The sequence below is a fragment of the Sinohyriopsis cumingii genome, chromosome 6 (genome assembly GCF_028554795.1).
Source record: "Sinohyriopsis cumingii isolate HCF-2022 chromosome 6, ASM2855479v2, whole genome shotgun sequence".
In the NCBI taxonomy this organism is placed as follows: domain Eukaryota; kingdom Metazoa; phylum Mollusca; class Bivalvia; order Unionida; family Unionidae; genus Sinohyriopsis; species Sinohyriopsis cumingii.
Window position 1 is genome coordinate 75719564 of NC_142966.1, and position 21458 is coordinate 75741021.

Sequence of the window (21458 nt, forward strand, 5' to 3'; positions counted from 1 at the left end):
GTGGAGAGTAGAGTGTGTGTTTGTATGCGTGCGCGTACATTTGTGTGGATAGTATATCTGGGGTTTGTATGAGAACAGAAGAAACCCAAAGGCCTTTTTTTAAGGACCACTCATATGCCTCGAAAAGATTTGCTTTCTTGCCTAAATTGTTTTTTAGTCGGTTCTGTAGTTGTTTGTATGATATATTGATGTTCTTCAATATATGTCTATGTGTTATATGTGTCTATGTCTCTACTGTATTTGTCTCTACTTAGGGTAGCGTCTATTTAGGTCAGCCACTTGCAACATTGTTGCTATTGTTCCGCCCAGTTGAGGTCAGCCTTTTGAAACATTGTTGCCAGTGTCCACTACCGTAACGTCAATTCCTGTTGAGTCTAAACAGGCCCACGTTCAATTACAGTTTGAGGCCATAGTGTCCGGACCCTTTTTAACACAGAAGTCTACGTGAGGCTAAAGTGCCTCCTATCACTACTATCGAAATGGAGCTGTCATTAGGAATAAGTCATCTGCAAAACAAGCAGAGCCTAGCAAAATCAGATATCTCAAATACTAGACGGAGTTTGACTTTATGAGGCAGTCAGTGGGAGCATTTTATTGTTTCCACAACGCTGCAAACACAATATCTACATTAGTCACTCTGGAGTGAACGACATCAGCCGATATAACAACAACACCCAGAATGTTTGCTACTCCCATACAGTAATGGAGATGTAGAAAGATCATTTCTTATACTGGGAAAAATTCAACAAGATCATCAGGTACATTTAAACAATAGTAACATCCAATCGCAAATGAGCACCAAGAAAAACACCAATACTATTTGTATTACGCTCAATCCCACCCACACCAAACTACTGAGAGCAGAAAAGACTGACTCTAATTAAGAAAACAGTCAACTGTCTGCATCTAGTTCATGACTGTTCATCTGTTCAATGGGCAAAGGATTTTAAAGACTGAAACTTGGCATTTTAACAAAAAAGTTTTTTATTTAATATATGTGAGGTTGTGATTATGAAAATGTGGGCAAACCTGTGTGGTGCTATTGTACGAAGCAAAGTGTTCCAGAAATTTTTAGTTTGTAAGTATATTAAATGCTTCAAAGAAAACAGATGTTATTTGCTTATCAAATTTGAACTTCCAATACTTTTATACAGGCTTATATGAAAAGGCAACTTACTGTCATTTGGACAAACGCGCATTTAAGATCACGTTTAGGGCCTACTGACCCTGGCCCCCCCTCCCCTTGGGACCTAAAAACACTCTTTGGATCCACAAAACACTTCAACAATGTCTTGGAATATAGCAGGTATGAACAACTATATTTCCGATTAAATATATGGAGATGAAATTGCCCACAATACAATAGCGTTTCCAAATAGACTTCGGGATCGTACATCTGTGCAACTTTATCGCTACATATCTCTTCAATAACAATGAATTAACAATGCGGGTTGAGACAAACATAGATTTATGTCATCCTCCCCCACCCCTAATTAAATAATTAAATGGTCATTTGCTAAAGGATTATATAAACAATTAAGCGACTAATTTTAACTCAACTTTAATTGTTATTTAAATAAAAATGTCAGAATCTTCGGTATCTACAAATTTGGTTCCATCGTTAAAAGTTCATCATTTATTTAGACATACATCCAGTTTAATTGTATCCGCAGAGTCGGATACGTGTTTAATAATATTTAACATTGTTCAACACGCTACTGTCTTATCAGTTACTTTTGCGACTGATGACATTGTTTTCTTCACGTTCTCAGCAAGTGCTATGAATTATATATTTATATTAATATCATTTCTGTTTGTTATTGACAACATTTCAAAATGAAATATCTTAATCGTCTTTTATTGAGGGCACTTTTTTTTACAGACTTTCTCATATTTCCTTCTTTCATTCGTTCTTTATTTTTGTGCTAGCGAACTTAGGGTACAAAGGAACCGTGTAGTGTGAAAAGTTATCGTACTTGGCTTTACATAACTCCGGGAGGTGTCAGTTAAATGACCGTAAGTTCAGTGACTGGTTTCTTTCACTTATTATCCCTGTGGAAAAGATTATGAATCATATGAGCACCGGTCTAAAATGTTGTCATAATCATGTGAGGAGTCTCGTGATTTCATCACATTGTTTGTTGGGCAGGACGGTCAGAGGTATGTGAAATTTTATCTTAATCTCGGATGTTGTTATATTGTTCAGTAGGCCTGTAGTTTTACCATATTATCTCCATATATATACAGATGTCTATTTTTATACATGAATTTACGTCCTCACACATGTTGAATTTCGTGGTGTAACAGTAAATCATGGTCCATTGTACTTTGAAATAATTTGATCACGCCTTCATGATGTAACACTTACAACCATTATTGCAATGTATTTGAGAATTTGCGGTTTTTAATTTTTTTTTTTATTACTTGGATTATTAAAACAAATGTAAGATCAATGGTTTTCATTGTCTGGGAGCTGTTCAGTACTCCCTTTAAAAAATGTCCATAAGTGATCTGTTCAAGACGACAACCTAAAACGTAAATATCAGGGTCGATGTCTCCGGACTTTGCAGCACTCACTAGTAGTCTTGGTGTGTGCGACTCACCTTTGCTTGTTGAGTGTAAATGTATTGGAATAATTAAAAAAAAAAAGATCGTTTAATACATACTGGGTGACACTCATGTGATGTTTTTAATTTGTTCATCATGTGAGGTGCCAATAAAGTTAAGTCACAAGACCTTATCCCCGTTATTGTGACAGTAGGTACCGATGCGCACTTTTAGTAGCCTAGGGAGTGGGAATCGTGAGCAGGATTAATTGGCTAGGCAGGTCACGTGGTAATTGTGTCATCCACTGATAAGTAAAAGCTATTTAAATGCTTTCTTGTGTTACTTGATTCAGTCGGAACTTTGCTTTTCATTCTTTTGGGACTGGGTAAGTTGAATGTTTTGATTGATATTTACATATGAAAGACAGTGTGATGTCCACCATAGTGCTTGCTATTGCATGAGATATACGATATTTGAATATTTGTTTATAACCACAGACCATTAAAATGTTGTGCAAGCATATACATGCTTGAAGTTGATTGATTTGGAGGATCCTCAAATGCATTTCATGATTTATTGTGAAAACATTGTCTAGTTACATCTCCAACTACCAACTAATTCGTCATTTGTTTTTATGCATTGTTCTTATTCTTCAAGCTAGTAATATTGGTTTTCTTTAACCTCAGTTAGATATTTTTTATTGGCATTGAGAATTTAGTAGGACAAAGAACCCATTGGTGTCTTGTGTTGCACAATTTTTTTCAACCCCAAAATGTTCATCTTCTTTACACAGTAACAACAAGAAACTAGCATTATATGGAAATAAATTGCACCCAGTCTGCTGTATCAGAATTGAGTAACGTAGGCAACTTGTAATAAGGATGAAATTTTTGGGAAACCTTGTTGGATGTAACACTTATTTATGACATTGGCTTCTGTAATGTAAATTGTCCAAAAACTGATTTGTACATGTAGCTTTAGTTTGCACTCGGATTTGATGAGAAGTTGCCTTTGACGGTGTATACAGTACTTGTATAAATATCATTGTGATAGCTGTGAGAGTTAATGATATATATTATTTCACATGCAGCTTTTGTTACAAATATGTAAGTACTTGAGGTTCTCTGAGACACAGAAATCTGCATAAAAGTATGCCATATTTTGATTTTGGATGCATGAAAAATCCAACTGCCAAGCCATACAAGTTATGGGATTGGCACCCTTCTCTTGCATTTGACCCATTTATAGAAAGTAAGTATCAGTCATGTAGTTTTTTGACTATCAAACAACGGTCTAGTGATTGTAAAGGATGAAGGTAAAGATGAATAGGTTAGATCTTAGCAGACAAGGAAGTTAAGACACATGTTAATTGATTGCTGGCACATATTAATTTGAGCAAAAGACATATGCATGTGTGCTTAAACACCTAACTTTAGTAAGCATTAGCTATCCATGGTGTTTGGAACACCTGCATTTTATCATAGACGACATTAACTAAGAAAAATAGTACAAATTCCCTTGTTAATTGTCATAAATCTTCATCAAAGTCAGATTTTTCTTTCCAAACTAAAATGAAATCTCTTAGTGGATTCCTTCTAGCTGTTGCATCACAAGATAGTTATCACTGTTCTCAGTGGTCTACTTTTTCCTTCTTTACAGTAGTACAAAATTTGGTACAGTTAATGAGCATTAGTAGTCCGATGACTTTTGTGTTAGTGGTCCAACAATACACTCATAACTTGATGAATTATTGCAAGGGAAAAAATGCATTATCATTGGGTCTTGCATTTTTAGAGCTGGGGCTCTTTATTTGTTCCAAGGAGGGAGTCATGAACTTTAGATTTTAAACTCTGTTGAGAATCCTGGTACTGCAAATAGACTTTATGCATTCCACTGTATACTAAATTTATTTTAGTTTCTGATGCAACAATCGTGAAATTTTTTAAATGTCACTTTTGGATTCACTTTGACATGAAAATTTGGACAAGTGTTTGAACAATGACTGCTAAATTAATTGCCACTTTGGTTATGTGTGGTACCGAGCACATGGAAGGTCAGCATAATTTTTTTTTTCAAGATGGTAAAAATCTTTTGGTAAAACGTATAGTTCATTTGCCATTCTCATGTACAGTAGCCAGAAAACTTATTATGTTTTTGTATTTTCAGAGTCTTGGAATTGAAGACCATAATGATGTATGCAAGTATTCTAACACTTGTTGTGGCAGCATATTTGGTGGCAGCAGCACCAGGAGATCTCAGTTATGTACATTGGTTTGAAATTGAGCCAGCCAATGAAATCCATGCAAAGATAGTTGGAGAGTCATGGGAGCTCTTTAAGACAAAACACAGTAAGTCAAATTTGCTTTAAGTTTTGGCTAGGGCAAACTATCTATATACCATAGCAGGAATATTTGATAACATTGGTCTGTCTATTGCTGTAAACTCAGTAGCAAAATGCCTGGTCCCCCTCTGATTTCATATTGGGACCCTCCTGTATTCTAAGTGTGGTGCCTGTCAGGCTTGTCAGACTATAAAAACTTATTTGACTGTGTAAACTTTAATCACACTGAAATCCAGAATGTATTTTCATGATGTTGACATACCTGCCCTAATATTGTGCAATCTTATTGAAATTAGATCTTCATTGTCCTACATGAAGTGGAGATACGATTTTAATCAGATTGTAACATGGCGTATCATGATATAAAAATGATTTTGTATTCTCAAACCTCCTGACAGGATCATGTTTAAAAAACAGTTTTCAGTAATATTTGAATACAGAAAGAAAAATAAACCCCACCTCTTGAGTGCATACCTATTACATTAGCATGCATAAATGGTAAATAGTCGTGATTGGAGCTGATGTAAAACTATCATTTGGGCAGTTTAAATAGCAACAATTAAAAGGCATAGTGGTCAGACATAAAGCACAATTTTACATATTACGGAATTGGCTGACAGTAGCTAGTGAGATGTGTTTGGAGACTGCAGTGGGTGATCCCATTGTATTATTTAGCATAGATAAGATCTCGGAGTGGAACAACCCAGTATAGGTAAATCAAAGATATGCTAGATGCATGTAGGAGAACAAGTTATTACGCGTCATTGCCCTGAATGAGAATGTTTAGGCCATCTGTGTTATTGATTATTAACATGTTTGTGAACCATGTCAGCATTTCTTTGAAGCTGGATTTTACTCTGCATTATATTTTAAAAAAATCAAAGATTGCTTATTTCATTGTCAGAATAGTGTTAAAGTTTGATTTGATTATTTTAAGGCAATTAGGAAGCAGTTATGTATCAGCAAAGCATACCAAGCCCAACACAAATTAATTTCAGAACTCCACGTTGATGGAATTTTACTTTCGTGAAACATGTCAGCAGAAGGGTTGGGGGGGTGCATTTAATTCTTGGCATGTACTGCAAGCAACATATTGACATACGTACTTTTGTGTTTTTGTACATGTGTTTTGAAATAGGAGCACCACGCTGAATTGAACGGTCAGATTAGTTCTTTTTATTATTACCTTGTTAAAATGATAACCATTCATTGACCTATGTTTGTCATATTGATTTTAGCCCTGAAATTGACTGAAAGACAATAATAAGCACACACTTGTGTTTGCCCAGTTGATATGTGTTAATAAGTACATATTAACACCCATACTGAGGCATTTGTTACTGCTGTATTACCTGTAAAGCCTCATTAAAGTTGAAAATATTATCCCCCACCCACCCAATCAAATGATCATTCCCAAATGTGATGTGTATTCATTTTTCTATAAAGATGAGAATACTTCATCCTCAGACTGCATCACAGTTTTGACAAGAGTCACTTGGAGGATCCATTGAAATTTGAACACTATTATTAGTCCATATCTGTTGAATGTAGTGAGGAGACCAATGACTCTTGCATTACCTTTAAACCCTATGAAATTTATATTTGAAGTGTAGTAATTGCTACATTGTGTGTCAAATAATATTTAAAATGGGGAATTTTGTGGATACTTTATCTGAAGCCAGTGCTTGTGGAATTTGAGTCAGCGCTTGTGCTTTTTGTAAATGTCACTGTCCTGTGCCTTTGTCAAAAATTATTTTTCTTTGATCACTGTCTGCCTGTGACTTGATTCTCTTCCATAGATACTAGGAGATTGTCAAGCTAAAATTCACCAGACATGGTGCATAGTATGTTCATATGGGAAAACAAGCTATAATTGTTACTCAGTGGTCAGAGACCACATTGTGTGGCCGTGTCAGACAGTATATACATTATCAAGAAAGATCAGTTAACTGAAGAAAATGTTCCAGTTGACATCCTTCAGGTTACATGTAAAGAGTTGGGATCGCATTCAATTCATGTGTTTAATTGATAGCTTATAGTATAATTTAATGCATGCCACTGTAAATTACATTACAATGTGAAAACAGTTAATGTATGTGTGTCATTTGGGTTTTTATCGTAGCTTTAACAATTTTTCAATCATATTGCTATGATATCTGCAGTGTGGCAGTTTATTGTGTCCATTCTCAGAGGGTGAATATAATTGACTGTGCATCAGTGAGGGAAACAATTTTCTGTGAGTTTGATTGTATCGTTGTCACACACTGTCTCATGATCAAATTGGGAAGTAATCACTTAATCACTTAACCGACTTCAAGTGAGAGAGTTGGTGAGTGGAAATATCCTTTAATTGATTTGCTTTTGAAGGGTCTGTAATCTGTACCACCAATGCTCGCTACATGTAGTGTAGGGTAAATCTGCATACTACACAAAAAGGCCACTGCACGTGTAGACATTGAAACAGCTGAACCCATCCAGTTGGAATGACAACAATGCACAGCTCTAAGACATCATGTTCTATTCACTTTATCATTTTGACTTGCAATTAAAGACATTATTTGGCGATTCCATTTACTGTGATGAAATTAATATACCTATATTTATGGCAGTGCAGACCTTCCCAAAATTATGAAAATGTTTTTACAGAGATCACAACCAGTGATGGTCCGAACTTCATATTGGATATGGCTCACAGAGGCATAACAAATCGTAGGTTGCTCATGTATAGGTTGTTGGTTGTGTTTACCAACAGAAAGTTGAATTGCTTTGTCAGTATTCTGCCATATACTGTAATACTTTTTGTCCGTTTTTGTATGCAAATTTTGTCCATTAGTTACATACATGTATATCTAACTCTATCAATAAGTGAACTTGAGCATCAGAAAATATGAATGCTATAATGTTTATTGGCATTAACCAGTTTTACTTTTTCAGTGCTTGACATGTCAGCATTGTTAGGCAATCTTCAGAATTGAAATATTAAAATTCTTTTTGTTATAATTCTACACATTCACAAACTGAAGTCTGAAAAAGATTCCATGTTTGAAGTTTGCTGGCAGTGCAGCTATCTTGAAGATCCTGTTATTGTTGTTCTTCACATTTTCATGGGTTTCTCCAGAAGGTTTATTATGATTAGTTTGTTGTAAATAAAAATTACACCAATATAAATTCAAATATGGACACCACGATGGCCATTTTGTAAATCCTCTTGTTTGATCTCTTCCAGAATGGAAAGTTGTATTGACTAGGGGTTTTCACCAAAAGACTTCTTATGGTGTTTTCATGGTTGTAAATGAAAATAGTGCTGATCTGACCTCTGACCTACTTGGCAGCCATCTTGCTCATATTGTCATAGTGTTTTCACCAAAGCACTCGGTATGGTATCCGGTTTGTTCTAAATACAGATGGCGCCAGCTTGGCATCCAATATAGCCACCATAGCATCCATCATGAAAATATTGTTTTTGCCATTCCTACTGAATGGAAAGTCATAACAACATGGAGTTTTCACTAGAAGACTTATTATGATGTCTATGTTGTCCAAAATGAAAATGGTGCCAGTCTTGCATCATGTATGACTGATACAATGGCCATCTTGAAAATCCTGTCACTTCTCATTTTGAGTGGCCTAAATGAAAAGGATACCAGCCTTGCATCTAGCATGTCTGATACAATGGCCATCTTGAAAATCCTATCACTGCTCCTTTTTGAATGGCCTAAATGAAAACGGTGCCATTCTTGTATCTAGTATGACTTGTACAACAAACATCTTGAAAATCTTATCGCTACTCCTTTTGAATGGCCTAAGTGAAAATGATGTTAATCTGACATCCATTACGGCCAGCACAATGGATGGTTTGAAAATCTTGTTATCACTTGACTCGGAAATGACATCAAAATTCAGTAGGCAAAAATGATTTGGTTTGGTTTTGTTAGTTTTAATGGTACATTTAACACATTCTAGGCAACATTTTACGGATGAAATGGGAGCTACAGGGAACATGCAAGTGCCTTTTCCATGGACACACCAAGGCATCCTGCCTTGTGTGGACTGTGTGGTATTGAAGACATTGGTTTATGAATCCAGTGCTCTACCAGCACAGTTACCACAACTCCGAATATAGAAGAAATAGTCTTATCTTGGATTCCTGGAAATTCTTCCTCTGTTTTTGTTGCTATATTATGATTATAACATTTGACAGAGGCCTGTAGATTATTTTCACTTAATTCTGAATTTATGCTGCCAATGCTTTTTGCTTGGAACTTGAAGAGTTGTAAATGTGCTGATAATTCTAAAAAATGACGAGTTTTTTTTTTTTGTTGTTGAGGTGGATGGGAAGGGGGCATTGTATTGAGAGGTGAATGGGAAGGGGGAATTGTATTGAGAGGTGAATGGGAAGGGGGAATTGTATTGAGAGGTGAATGGGAAGGGGGAATTGTATTGAGAGGTGAATGGGAAGGGAGCACTGTATTGAGAGGTGAATGGGAAGGGGGCATGGTATTGAGAGGTGAATGGAAAGGGGGCATTGTATTGAGCAAGTAAAAACAACAGAACACATGGGGGGGGGGTATTGCTACAATTAGAAATTCAGTGTGATTTAAAAATATTTCTTACTTGGACAGAGCCTATTTATAGCCTATGGGTACTAGGAGATCTCTCCTTTTCTTAGATCTGTAGATTTTAGTCTTGGTTAATTCTACCTTTTCAGACAAACAGTATGAGAGCACAGAAGAGGAAGCCTACAGGCGCTCTGTTTTTACTGAGAACATGAAGAAAATTGAGATCCACAACCAGAAATACAAGAAAGGAGAGAAAAGTTACTGGATGGGAATGAACCACTTTTCAGATCTGGTAAAGTCTTTTCTGATGATGCAGTATAATGTAAAATTTGTTTGAGATTTTTTTTACCTGGCCAAGTTAACCTGCAGCTTGGCCCTGCATCCTGTATTCCAAGAATATGTGTTTTATGGATTATATGTAGGCCCTATTTGCAAATTTATTTAGTGAAGCTCACTGTGTGGTTGTAATATTAATAAGATCTGGAAAATGTTCTGCATGCAAGGAAGTAGATCAGGGCTTTTTGTTACTGAATTTGTTATCAGTAAACCTTAAATTCTGTCACAGTAAAACATGTGCTTCCTGTGTTAGTTGCTTGTTTAAAAAAACTTAACTGACTGCAGGCATATTCCTTTCTTTGAATTTTTTTTATAGAAATTATATGCTTCGACTTGGTTATTGTAAATTCAGCCTATAAGATGGTTTCTGTGAGTGAATGAAAATTATTTTTTATGCATCTTTGGCTATGATTGGTCTATTCAGTAAGCTTGGAATCGGTCTAAAATCATCTGTGGTGATCTTTTATCTTAATGGGGGTTTTAATGGATGCTATGGAGGGAACTTTCTTGTGCCAAAAGTGAAAAATAAAGGTCATTGGCTTTTAAGGGGACATCCATAGATGAACCCTGTTGCAGGATTTTACCAACTTGAAAAGCAGTATATGCCATACCTATTGAGCTGATAGTGGAAATGACTGAAATATAGCACACACTATCAGTAGACCCCTCCCAACCCTCACCCCACCCACCCCATCTTTTTAGGCTGATCACACGACTGTTATGCTTTAACCAGCATCAGAGGTTGCTCACCAGCAGTTTGCTCAATCCAGGTATGAAGATAATGGCTAAGTAGTGGGGCAATTATCCTTGATTATCTTGAGTACTTTTCCAGGAAGTGGTAAGAAAATATGTAATTGAGTGATGCAGCTTGGAATTGAGTGACAGAATGTTTATTTAACAGAACATCTTTTAGAGATTAGCTGGAAACAAAATAGCGTAAAAGCACTAGACCAAATGTTGACTAAGCAGAGGATAGTTAAGAACCTTCACCTGCACAATATGACTACTCCAGTGGCCTAGTGGTTAGAGATTCCATCTCAGATGTTGGAGGTCATGGGTTTGAACCCTGGGTGAGTCCTACAAAAGACTTATAAAGTGTTAAGTGTTGGGACTGGTTGGCCTGGTGTCAGAATAATGTGACTGGGTGAGACATCATGCTACATGTCTGGGGCATGATGCCCCAGTGCTAGACATCACTATAAACTGCTACACTGCAGACATTGTAGTGATATGACTGAAAAATTGTTAAAGCTACAATAAATATCCAATTCATACACACTCTACAAAATAGGTTGTTGAAAGTTTTTGTACTTGCCTCTCAGCAATACCTTTTTCACATAAAATGGATTGAATTGAAAAGTTTCAGCTACCCAAGTTTCTTTGGGATACCTATGCCAACTTCTCAAAATTGTCCCGTCTCCATAGAATGTAAAATAAAATTGGTGATCAGATTACATTTGGACTTTGGACAGTTCAAAGAAAACGTCTTATTGGAAATTCAGTTATTAAGGTACAAAACCCTTTCTTAAGAACTGCAGGACAAGGATGCCTCACTAACTGATAGATTTTAGAACCAAACTTTGAAGGGTTAGATGCTGGCAATCTCACAACTCAGAGCTATGCTATACATTCATCTAATGTTTATGAATGGTATTCTCTTTTTCAGAAAGCAGAAGAGTTCAAAGCACTGCATAGTGGATGTGTAAAGATGAGAGTCAATCTAACAGATACTACCTGCAGTACATTCCTACCCCCACATAATGTGATGCTGCCTGATAAAGTCGACTGGAGAGAGAAGGGATATGTAACACCTGTTAAGAACCAGGTATGCTGGGACTGTTGTTGTTATTCTTGGTTTACTTTGTGAAAACATTTGCTGGAGTGCAGAACAGAACAAAAAGTCAATTCACTCATGATGACATCCAAGGACATGTAATTGCTGCATGTTCAAGGGTTCAGAGTTTGGATTATATGTGCACTGGCATATTTTTGGACATGAAAAAGTTTTAGAACCTTTTACCTGCCAAGAAAAATGTGTTTTACATGGGTCAGTCATCATGAAAGTACATATTAACCAGTTATAACCATCTTGTTAATTTAAGAATAGCAAGTATTTTGTTGTCGCACGTGTAGGACACATAGCAGAGATTAGCATCACTGTTCCTAAAAGTGTTTTTTGAATAAACATCCTCATTAACTTTTCACTCTAAAGATAGAGTGAATTTAAGAACAAAGTGAGGATTAAATAAACTGTAATTTTCTCGCAGAAATGTGGAGGGGAAACGGACATCTGAAGGTCCACCACTTTGATCAGTTTTACGCCTAATTATTTTGAAAAAGTTATAAATATGCTTAGTATCATTTGTACACAGGTCTGACTTGTTGGTTTTGAAACCCTGACTTTAAAAGTTAAGAGATTAATTATTTAAAGAAAATTTTAATTTAGCATGAGTCTAAATTGAGATGTCATTGAAGAAAGTAGCTCTGTATTGTGGTCTGTTTGGTGGGCTGACTTTGGTAACTCCCCAGCACAGTGAATGACATGATAAAGTATTTTATTTGTGCCAAGTGACTGTAAGTAGGCTAATTAGTCAACATTACTAGGAAAAAATAAACTAATGGATACTGTTTTGTACACCATGTTTAATATGGATAGATAATTAAAATTCATTTCCTCAACCAGTCACATTCTCACCCTTTCTAGCTAAACCAGAACATTAAGAAATGCTGCCTCTAAGGAGTGTTACTCTCTTCTTGTGATGGAATATAAGACATTCTTATTTGACTAGTGTTAGAACTAAGGTTAGGATTAGAGTTCTTGCAGTTATGAAACATGCAGAGTAAAGTCCTCGTATAAATTTTGTGGCATGTACAAGATTCTCACAATAAAATGTTTTAAAAACAATTTTGTGAAATCCTAGAATGTGAGTTGGACACTAGTTGAATATATTTATAAAAACAATTTCTTCCCAGTTAAGCTTGCACACTTCATACTTTGTTTCCTTATAGATTAGCTATTAAATGTAAAAGTCAAGCAGTATACATTATTATTTCGTACCCATTTAACGATAACATGGTTGATCTCGCATTTTTATTCAGATAATTAGTCTGCTTCTGTATCACATACCCAGATTGGAGCTTAATTGGTGTCTCTTTGACATCTTCATGTTAATGTGTTTAGATACAGTGAATCAGACTTTCATAAATCCCAATTTTTGTAAAGATAAGAATATTCCAAAAGTGTAAAATATGAGTTATGTAATAAATACAAAACTATGTTTATATTTTGTTACCATTGGTGGTGCGATGGAGAACTCGCATGATTTGGCTTGTGAATGCATCTCAGCATGACAGCCTAGACATCTTTCTGCCATATTGGACACTTTATTTTTACCAGCTTGTAAATAAACGTGTGCAGTTTTATATATATTTCACATTGAAAATAAGCCAATCATGCCCAGGTCTGATAAATTACAGTTTGAAATAAATCGGGGTTTTCAGCCTGTTGTTAATATTTACTATCTGTTCCTTTTCAGGAGCAGTGTGGCTCATGCTGGTCATTCAGCACAGTAAGTATTTTTACAGTATATATTTGCAGTTCTGGATTCTTACATCAGAAACATGACATTTTCCATTTTCTGAAGTTGTTCACTTTTACTGTGCATAAAAATTGATTAAATTTACAGTTTTTAGACTCCTCAGGTGATGATTATTTTGTCCAAAAATCAGTTATTCAGAATATCAGTTTTAATCAATGATGATATTTTTGGTCCATATAAACGATCCGTTTAAACAAATGACATGTAAATGATTGGTGATTTACAGCATAGGCATTTTGCAGTGTTTTTGACTCGTATCAGTGAGCCATTCGAGTTATTTTCCCAGCCATCCTGCCATATATTATGGGGTAGTAAGTCAAGTCTAGACTTTTATCCACTGAGGATATGAATTGAGAACAAGGGCAAACAAGTTTCAAAGATTTTGACATTGAAAAGAACATTATATGTGGGAGAGGGGATTTAATGATTTTCTTTTTCTTTTCTTGATAAATGTCTGAATTATGGGACAAAAATAAAGGGTTTAAATTGCTTTGCTCTTCTCTTTCTTAGACAGGTTCACTGGAGGGTCAGAACTTCCACAAGACCGGTAAGCTGATCAGTCTTAGTGAACAGCAGCTGGTTGATTGCTCTGGTGACTTCGGAAACCAGGGTTGTAGTGGCGGTTTGATGGACCAGGCCTTTGAGTACATCAAGAAGTATGGTATAGAGACAGAGGAGGCATACCCATACAAAGCCAAGGTATAAATATATATTTAATTGCCTTGCCTTCACTAGTAAATGGCTGAACATATGATCAGCTATCATGCAGCATAACATTCTGTGTAAAAGGTTTATTATGGGTATCTCCAGGAAGATTATGTGGTAGTGCATGTTGCAGATGAGACAGTGATTTGTTTTGCTTGTGAATCGATATTTTTTCCCGAGTTCAAGTGTATTTTATTTAGTCAGTTTTAGCAATATCTCCTAATTCCACTCAAGAACATTTTTCACCAGCAAGACTGCAAAATGGTAAAAACTCTGAGCACTGTGTCCTGTGGTACCTGTCTGAAAATGTGCTAGGGCTGTTCCAATAAAACATACTTTGGACATAGGGGAGGCACTTTTAATGTGGAATAGTCTTCCAGTGATGCAGTGTCAAATTTCTTTTGGATTGTCATATTGAACTGTTTGAGTAATCAGAGTACCCTGTTTGAGCCTTCTCTGGATACCATGTATGATTAAATGGTACAGCACTTTATCTTTTTATTATACACACCCAGTGTGAACAGCAGGTTAAGGTCCAGTACTCCATTGGAAATATGAATAGAGTGTTCAACAGTGAACATGATCCATGATTATATTTTACAACAGCACCAGAGCTCATAGTAGTATACACGTCTACAAAAGCAGTTGAACATGTATGGTGTTCAGTGCTTACCTTATTTTGGAAATCATTAATAACATATACAACAATGACCCTGATCAGCTGTTACATAATGCAACAGCAGATCTGGATCTACCCTGCTAATGTTGGGATATATATTTCGCAACTAATCTGTTTTGTTTTTAGAATTGCATCAATTTTTTTGTGCAAAACTGCTTAATTTGGCAGACATCTTGATATGGTGGCCATCTTGAAAATCTTGTTATTGCTTCTTCTTAATGGCTTACTCAATGAATATAAGTTCTCACTACAAGACTTCTAATGATGTCTGCTTTGACTTAAATGAAAATGGTGCCGATTTTACATCGAGCCTGGAAATCTTGTTATTGCTGAAGAATTCTTGGCTATGAAAACAAAAAAACAGCCCTATCTTTGTTTTCCTGGGGAAAACAATTTGCCAGTAACGTGTTAGTCCTTGGAGGGAATTTCATGCAGTCAGGTTTGAAATGTAACTCATCACACCAGTGAAGATTTAAAATGACAGATCTTTGATATCTTTACCATCAATGTTTTTTTATATTTAAAACAGGATCAAAAATGCAAGTATAGTTCCTCCAAGGTAGTTGCAAAGGACACTGGCTGTGTGGATATTGAGAGTGGCAGTGAATCAGCCTTGCAGCAAGCTGTTGCTACCATTGGTCCAATTTCCGTAGCTATTGATGCCAGTCACAGCTCATTCCAGTCATATTCAGGAGGTAATGACAAAACCTCAGACTTTCTTCACCTTAGGAAGCTGTTTGGATCATTTATAAACCTGCCTTTGTAAGGAACGTGCTTTACAGTGTTTTCTCTAGTTTTTCCAAGATAAATGGTCCCATAAGATCCACTTTTGTCAAGTTTAAAGACCAAAATAAGTATAGTAGCAGTGTCCTATTTTGCCTTAGCTTTACACCTAAAGAGCTGATGGGACGGTATATTGTCCACCATCTGTCCATAAGCCAAGTTTATTATCACTACTTATCACTATCAGATTGTTTTAATTATTTTTCCCCAGTTATTACTCTTTTTGACTTGGAGCTGTGTTTAGTATATGACAGAATCTTGTCTGGTTTTAGTGGCTCATCATGAAACTATGTACATGTGTTGTCAGTCATATGAAGATGTCTGCCATTAAGAAATCGCTATGCTTCCTTGATGTTTTGTTGCACATATTACCATATTCGGCCTGCAGCTGAATAATATATTAGAATCTTCTGAATGAAACTTGATTGCAGTTTTTCGTTCGACTGGTCATGGACTTGATGAGCTTATAGGATGGCCTGTTGTTTGTCAACATGTCCAGTTGAACAAGTTTATTATTCCTATTCCTAAAGTTCTTGGAGGATTGCCATGAAACTTGACACATATTGATGTCTAGAAGATCCTAAATGAACAAATTGCTGCTCAGACATTCAGTATGTTCACTAGCAGCCATCTTGAAAATCATACCACTGCTCCTTCTGAGTAGATGGTTGTGTGAATGGGGGTTTCACTAAAACATGTCTTATAATGTCTGGTTGATACTACATGAACATGGTACTGATCTGATGTCCACTATAGTTATATGGCATCCGTCATGAAAATGTTTCTGAGTGGAAAGTCATATATATATATATATATATATATATATATATATATATATATATATATATGTATATATAGATGAGAGAGAGAGAGTGGGTTTTCACCAGACTAAATCTTATGGTGTCGAGATTGTCCTAAATTCAAATGGTTTTGCTGTCATGTTGAAAATGTTATCACTACTCCAGAAGAATGGATTGTCATATCAACACAAGGTTTTCAATAAAAGACTTATTATGATGTTTGGGTTGGTCCTAAATGAACATTATGCTGATCTGACATCATTATGGCTGGCATGGCAGCCATCTTGATAATAATGTTATCTCTGCTTCTCCCAAATGGACCATTCCAGTTGCCACAGTGGTTAGAGTGTCTGTCTCAGATGCAGGAGGTTGTGGGCTCGCTTGTTTGGTGCTCACCATTAAGATTTTTGTGTTAGTACTGGTCGGCATGATGTCAGGATAATGTGATTGGGTGGAACATAATGCTACATGCCAGGAGCATGATACCCCAGTGCTAAACATCAGTATAAACTGCCACATGGCAGACATAGTGATATGACTGGAAAATTGGTAAAGGTACATTAAAAATCCAAATAACACACATACACACATTCTCTCTCATCCAAATGGAAAGTTATATTGGTGTTGGGCTTTCACCAGAAGACATATTATGATATCAGATTGGTCCTTAATGTGGCTGCCACAATGAACATATTGATAGTCTGGTCCCTAATTCTTATGAATGGTTTTGTCATATCAAGAAGGATTTTTACCAAATGGACATTAACTCATAAAATTATTTCTGCTGTAACAAGCCAGACTGGAAATAAAAAATTCCAGGCTGATCCAATTCCTTGTTCTTAAAAAAGAAAAAGCACATAGATGTTTTATTTACATTTCAGGAGTGTATGAGGAGGAGGAATGCAGCACTACAGACTTGGACCATGGTGTCCTAGCTGTGGGATATGGCACAGAGGATGGTAAAGATTACTGGCTTGTGAAAAATAGGTATGAATATGATGTACATTGTTCTATATGTTATGTAAATCTTTGGTACATCCAATGCCAGCACCAGATCCAACAAAGGTTTGGTACATTCAATACCAACACGATATCCACTGATGTTTGGTACATACAATACCAGCACCACATTCCACAAATATTTGGTACAACCAATACCTGCAAAATATTCCACAATATTTGGTACATCCAATACCAGCACCACATCCCAAATGAGTTTGGTTTATCCAAAACTAGCACCATATCCCACAAATGTATGGTATAATACCGCAAACATTTCAGTATTACTCAAACTGTTCCTAGAAGAGACATGCACACAAGTAAATACATACCTTGAGCTAGTGTAAACAAGATTTTTGACATAGGAATATACACTTTATCAAACCAGTTCTTTCAGCTGTCTTCGAACAAAACAAAAATGTAGTTTTGTATTATTAATATTTTAACACTTTCCAGATCATTTTAACTGTTCAGTGTTGGATTAATTCAGAACAAATTTATACCAGTTTGATTAGGTTCATCTAAGAATATTAACACATGGTCACAAGTGTAGGCAGGTGGTCAGTAATTCAGAGGTGGGTGGAATGGGGGCTGTCATGATGCTTTTCAACATTTGTTCTTAAATCATTAAGAAGCACATGTGGGGAATAAGACATTTATCTTGTCTGCTTAAGCTGGGTTACAGCTGTGCATTTTAAGGCATTTTTACAGTACTTAAAATATTAGATTGGAATAGCTAAACTCTTTATCTGAAATGCAGAGAAGGCAACAATTTCAGATTTTGCTAAATTATAAAATTTTTGTGAAAATTCTTTATTTTTCCGAACTCCTTACAAATAAAAATTCTTTGGAATTTTTTAGCAGCAGTTTTATAAGTAGGATCAGTGTGATACATGTATCTGATGTATAAATCAGAATATTCATTGCAAAAAAATGACTGTTAGAATGTAAAAATGGTGGCAGGATGAAAAGAAAAGGAAGATGCAAATATCTTGTGGGGAAAACTTAAGTTTATTTTTTATTGTTTTGGTCAAATTCAGGGCTTGGGAATTAAAATACCAATACACTACGTTGATTGGACTTGATTCATATCCATCCCGCCCTCCAACTTCGTTTTGGGGGAGTATACATGAATGGGTGGCTTTTCCATTTGTCTGTCATGCTTTTGATCAATTAATTTCTCCTGAATCATCAAGATATCTTTTGAGACTGCATGCTTTTCTATCATGACGGGATGTTGTAAAAATGTTATTCCCATTTTTATTACAAACTGGGTCAGTCACTCCATCATACCTTTGTTCAGGTATATCTTGTGAACCATTTGAGATATCTTCATAAAACATTGTATCTATTTCTATCGTGAAAAAGAGTCTCAGACAAGAGTTGTCTCCTCATTTCTGAAAATTGTATATTCATATTTTGCATATCGTCATGATTTTGTAATGTCACAAGAAATTATCAGAAATTATTTATTTACCTAAGCTTTCATTCAAATTTTTGAAGAAGAAAAACAGACTTGTACAGTAACGTCATTTTTCTCATTTTGTTCCCTGTATTTTCAAAGAAATGTGAAGCACACTAGTATCATAACTAGGAGATATATTTATAAGGGTTAGTTTATCTTCGGGGTCAAGGAAACAGCTCAGTATGCTACTTCATAACTTCACAGCAGTTTCGATATATGGATAATACTTAGTATAAATGTGCATCATTTCTAGGTGTCACATAGCATATTTGGGTGCTGTCTTAAAGGTCACAGGTCAGTAATTTATGACTAGAAGATATGTCGTGTTCCACACTGTGGATCATGTTTTAGGGGTTAAGGTCACATTGTGGATGTCAAATTTGCACTTGTGCTTTCTAATTTAACGGCTTTTTTAAGATAAATGGTCTAAGCACTGTATATTTGTTTATTGTCACCAGGAGATGTTTGAGGTCTTCAGGGTCAATGGTCGAGGCCACACCCCAAATAAGGTTTCTTTTGTTTCTCCTTTATATGATTAGAGTTGTTTGAGGTACAGGGATTAGCCATAGTGTGCTTATGCATTTCATTTTGTTGGCATGTCCTTCATCTTTTCTGCACTTTTTCTTCTATCATCTTTAAGATACAACAATTAAAACATGGTTTCTTTTAATGTCTGCACTGTAACTATATAGTACTTTCTTCAAGATCATAGATTTCAGGATTGTGAATTTTCATGACTTCACTATAATAAGCATTGGAAGCAAATTCATCAATTTGTGTATTTTCTTTACAGCTGGGGTGAAAGCTGGGGAGACAAAGGCTACATTAAGATGGCCAGAAATAAGGGAAATATGTGTGGTATAGCAACATCATCCAGCTATCCATTAGTGTAGAGGAAAGATGAGAGGTGAGCGTTAATTCATAGTGGGAGTGATGTACAGTTCTCCTTCATTGTAGCATAGTTCACTACATGGTGGGTTTGAATGTAGCAATCACACCATAGATCCCATTTAAAATTTTAAGATAAACAAATCTCTGCTCTCCAGTATTTACAAGCTTACAGATTCATGTATCTTTTATTTTAAAAAGTTTATCATCAACAAATTATTGTATACCCGTTAGTTGACAACCTGTGTATATGACCGATGCGAGCCATTGTGTTTAATAAGGTATTTCGATAAAATCCATCGATATTGGTGGGTGGGAGCATGATGATTTTCACTAGTAATGTAATCTTGAAAGAAACAGATAATGTTGCATTTAATAATTTACATATATATTTAGGAGACCTATCATTTCAATTCTAGAATGGAAAATATGTTCTTTTATAAAATAAAGTACTTACATGCTGAACATTACAAACTGTTTAGATGCTAGTTGACATTCCTGATGTCTTTGTACTTTCACTCAGATTGGAAATTGTCACAAACTAGGTCCTTTTTGGTAAATAAAACTGTTGGATTAATAACAAACAGACCTTGAAGATTTATGTGGTTAAATTTGTTGTTTTATTAATTCAGTATTTTTAACACAAACTGACCAACGAATCTGCCTGATATACTTGGATGCTTTCATATCATTCATACATGTTACCATGACAATTTGTGCAATTGCCAGCATGGTATTGATAAGCTAGATTTTCAAATGTTGGAGCAAAAATATTTAATAAGCGCAGACTTTTGTTAACTTAATTTACATGTTCACTATTTTAAAAGTTAATATCTATCAGGTGGAGTAAACATTCTCATGGACTTTCCCATTAAAAATTACTGAAGGATTTTGTATTAAGACATCTCTGTTTTGATATTTTTCAGATGAGAACAGTGTCATGTGTATCACTTGAAGATTTAAACTATGGCCTCATTCCAAGTGCTCCTACCGAAAGCTAAGTTGAAGTTCCTTAAACATCGTTTGTTCCGGAAGCAAGCCCCTGTGTTCAAGTGTAGATCCTGTATTTGTTTGGTGCATTTTTTGGATGAAAAACTGTTGAAGCTGCTACGACCTTTTGAAAAATAAATGATCATCGTATTCAGACAAGGAAGAACATCATTAAGAATGAGAATTATTGCATTAAAGATCTTGTTTCTAAAATTTCATTTATAATTAATAGATCTTACAGTTAGGATCATTTTCGATGTAAATACTACCCATCTTTACTAGTTTTGGATGATCTTAAGATATTAAAATATTTCACCATTATCAGAATATTGCATATTGGTTTATTTCATCGATAAACTGATAATATGGCACCATTTTTTGAAATTTCTGCCTTTCTACAGGAGAGTTGTGTTTATATCTTAAACTTTGTGATGCCACATAATAAAGAATTATACTCTCAGCTTCTTTGCTAATATTTTCAAAACCTTTAATATTTTAATTTAAATAATGTTATACATTTGAATGCATAACTGAATATCTGATGTAAATTTTCTGTTTTGTCTATTTCGCAGAACATTCAGTTTAGGTTTCAGGGATGGTAATTTAACATGAATTCTCTAAATTAAATGTTTCTTCATACCTGTGGACTTGCACAGTTGATCTCCTTTTATATAGGACTCATCATCTGACTAAGTACATCCATGGATAAATCTGTTGTATTCATCTTGGAATTGTTTCCTTATAAAAAGGATTTTTTTTTTATAGAA

At 35.4% G+C, this 21458-nt stretch overlaps 1 protein-coding gene across 1 annotated transcript in view; it reads left to right on the plus strand.

The window, feature by feature from the left end:
* Positions 1–2011: 2011 nt before the first annotated feature.
* The window catches only part of LOC149797235 (uncharacterized), a 66458-nt gene continuing 47011 nt past the window's right edge, over positions 2012–21458 (plus strand). The window contains exons 1-9 of the mRNA XM_089960734.1: positions 2012–2160; positions 4714–4895; positions 9597–9739; positions 11450–11608; positions 13320–13352; positions 13893–14081; positions 15296–15461; positions 17231–17336; positions 19607–19705. Of these exons, the coding sequence (XP_089816860.1) occupies positions 4736–4895; positions 9597–9739; positions 11450–11608; positions 13320–13352; positions 13893–14081; positions 15296–15461; positions 17231–17336; positions 19607–19705 (1055 nt within the window). The 5' untranslated portion in view covers positions 2012–2160; positions 4714–4735. The remainder of the gene's footprint in view (positions 2161–4713; positions 4896–9596; positions 9740–11449; positions 11609–13319; positions 13353–13892; positions 14082–15295; positions 15462–17230; positions 17337–19606; positions 19706–21458) is intronic.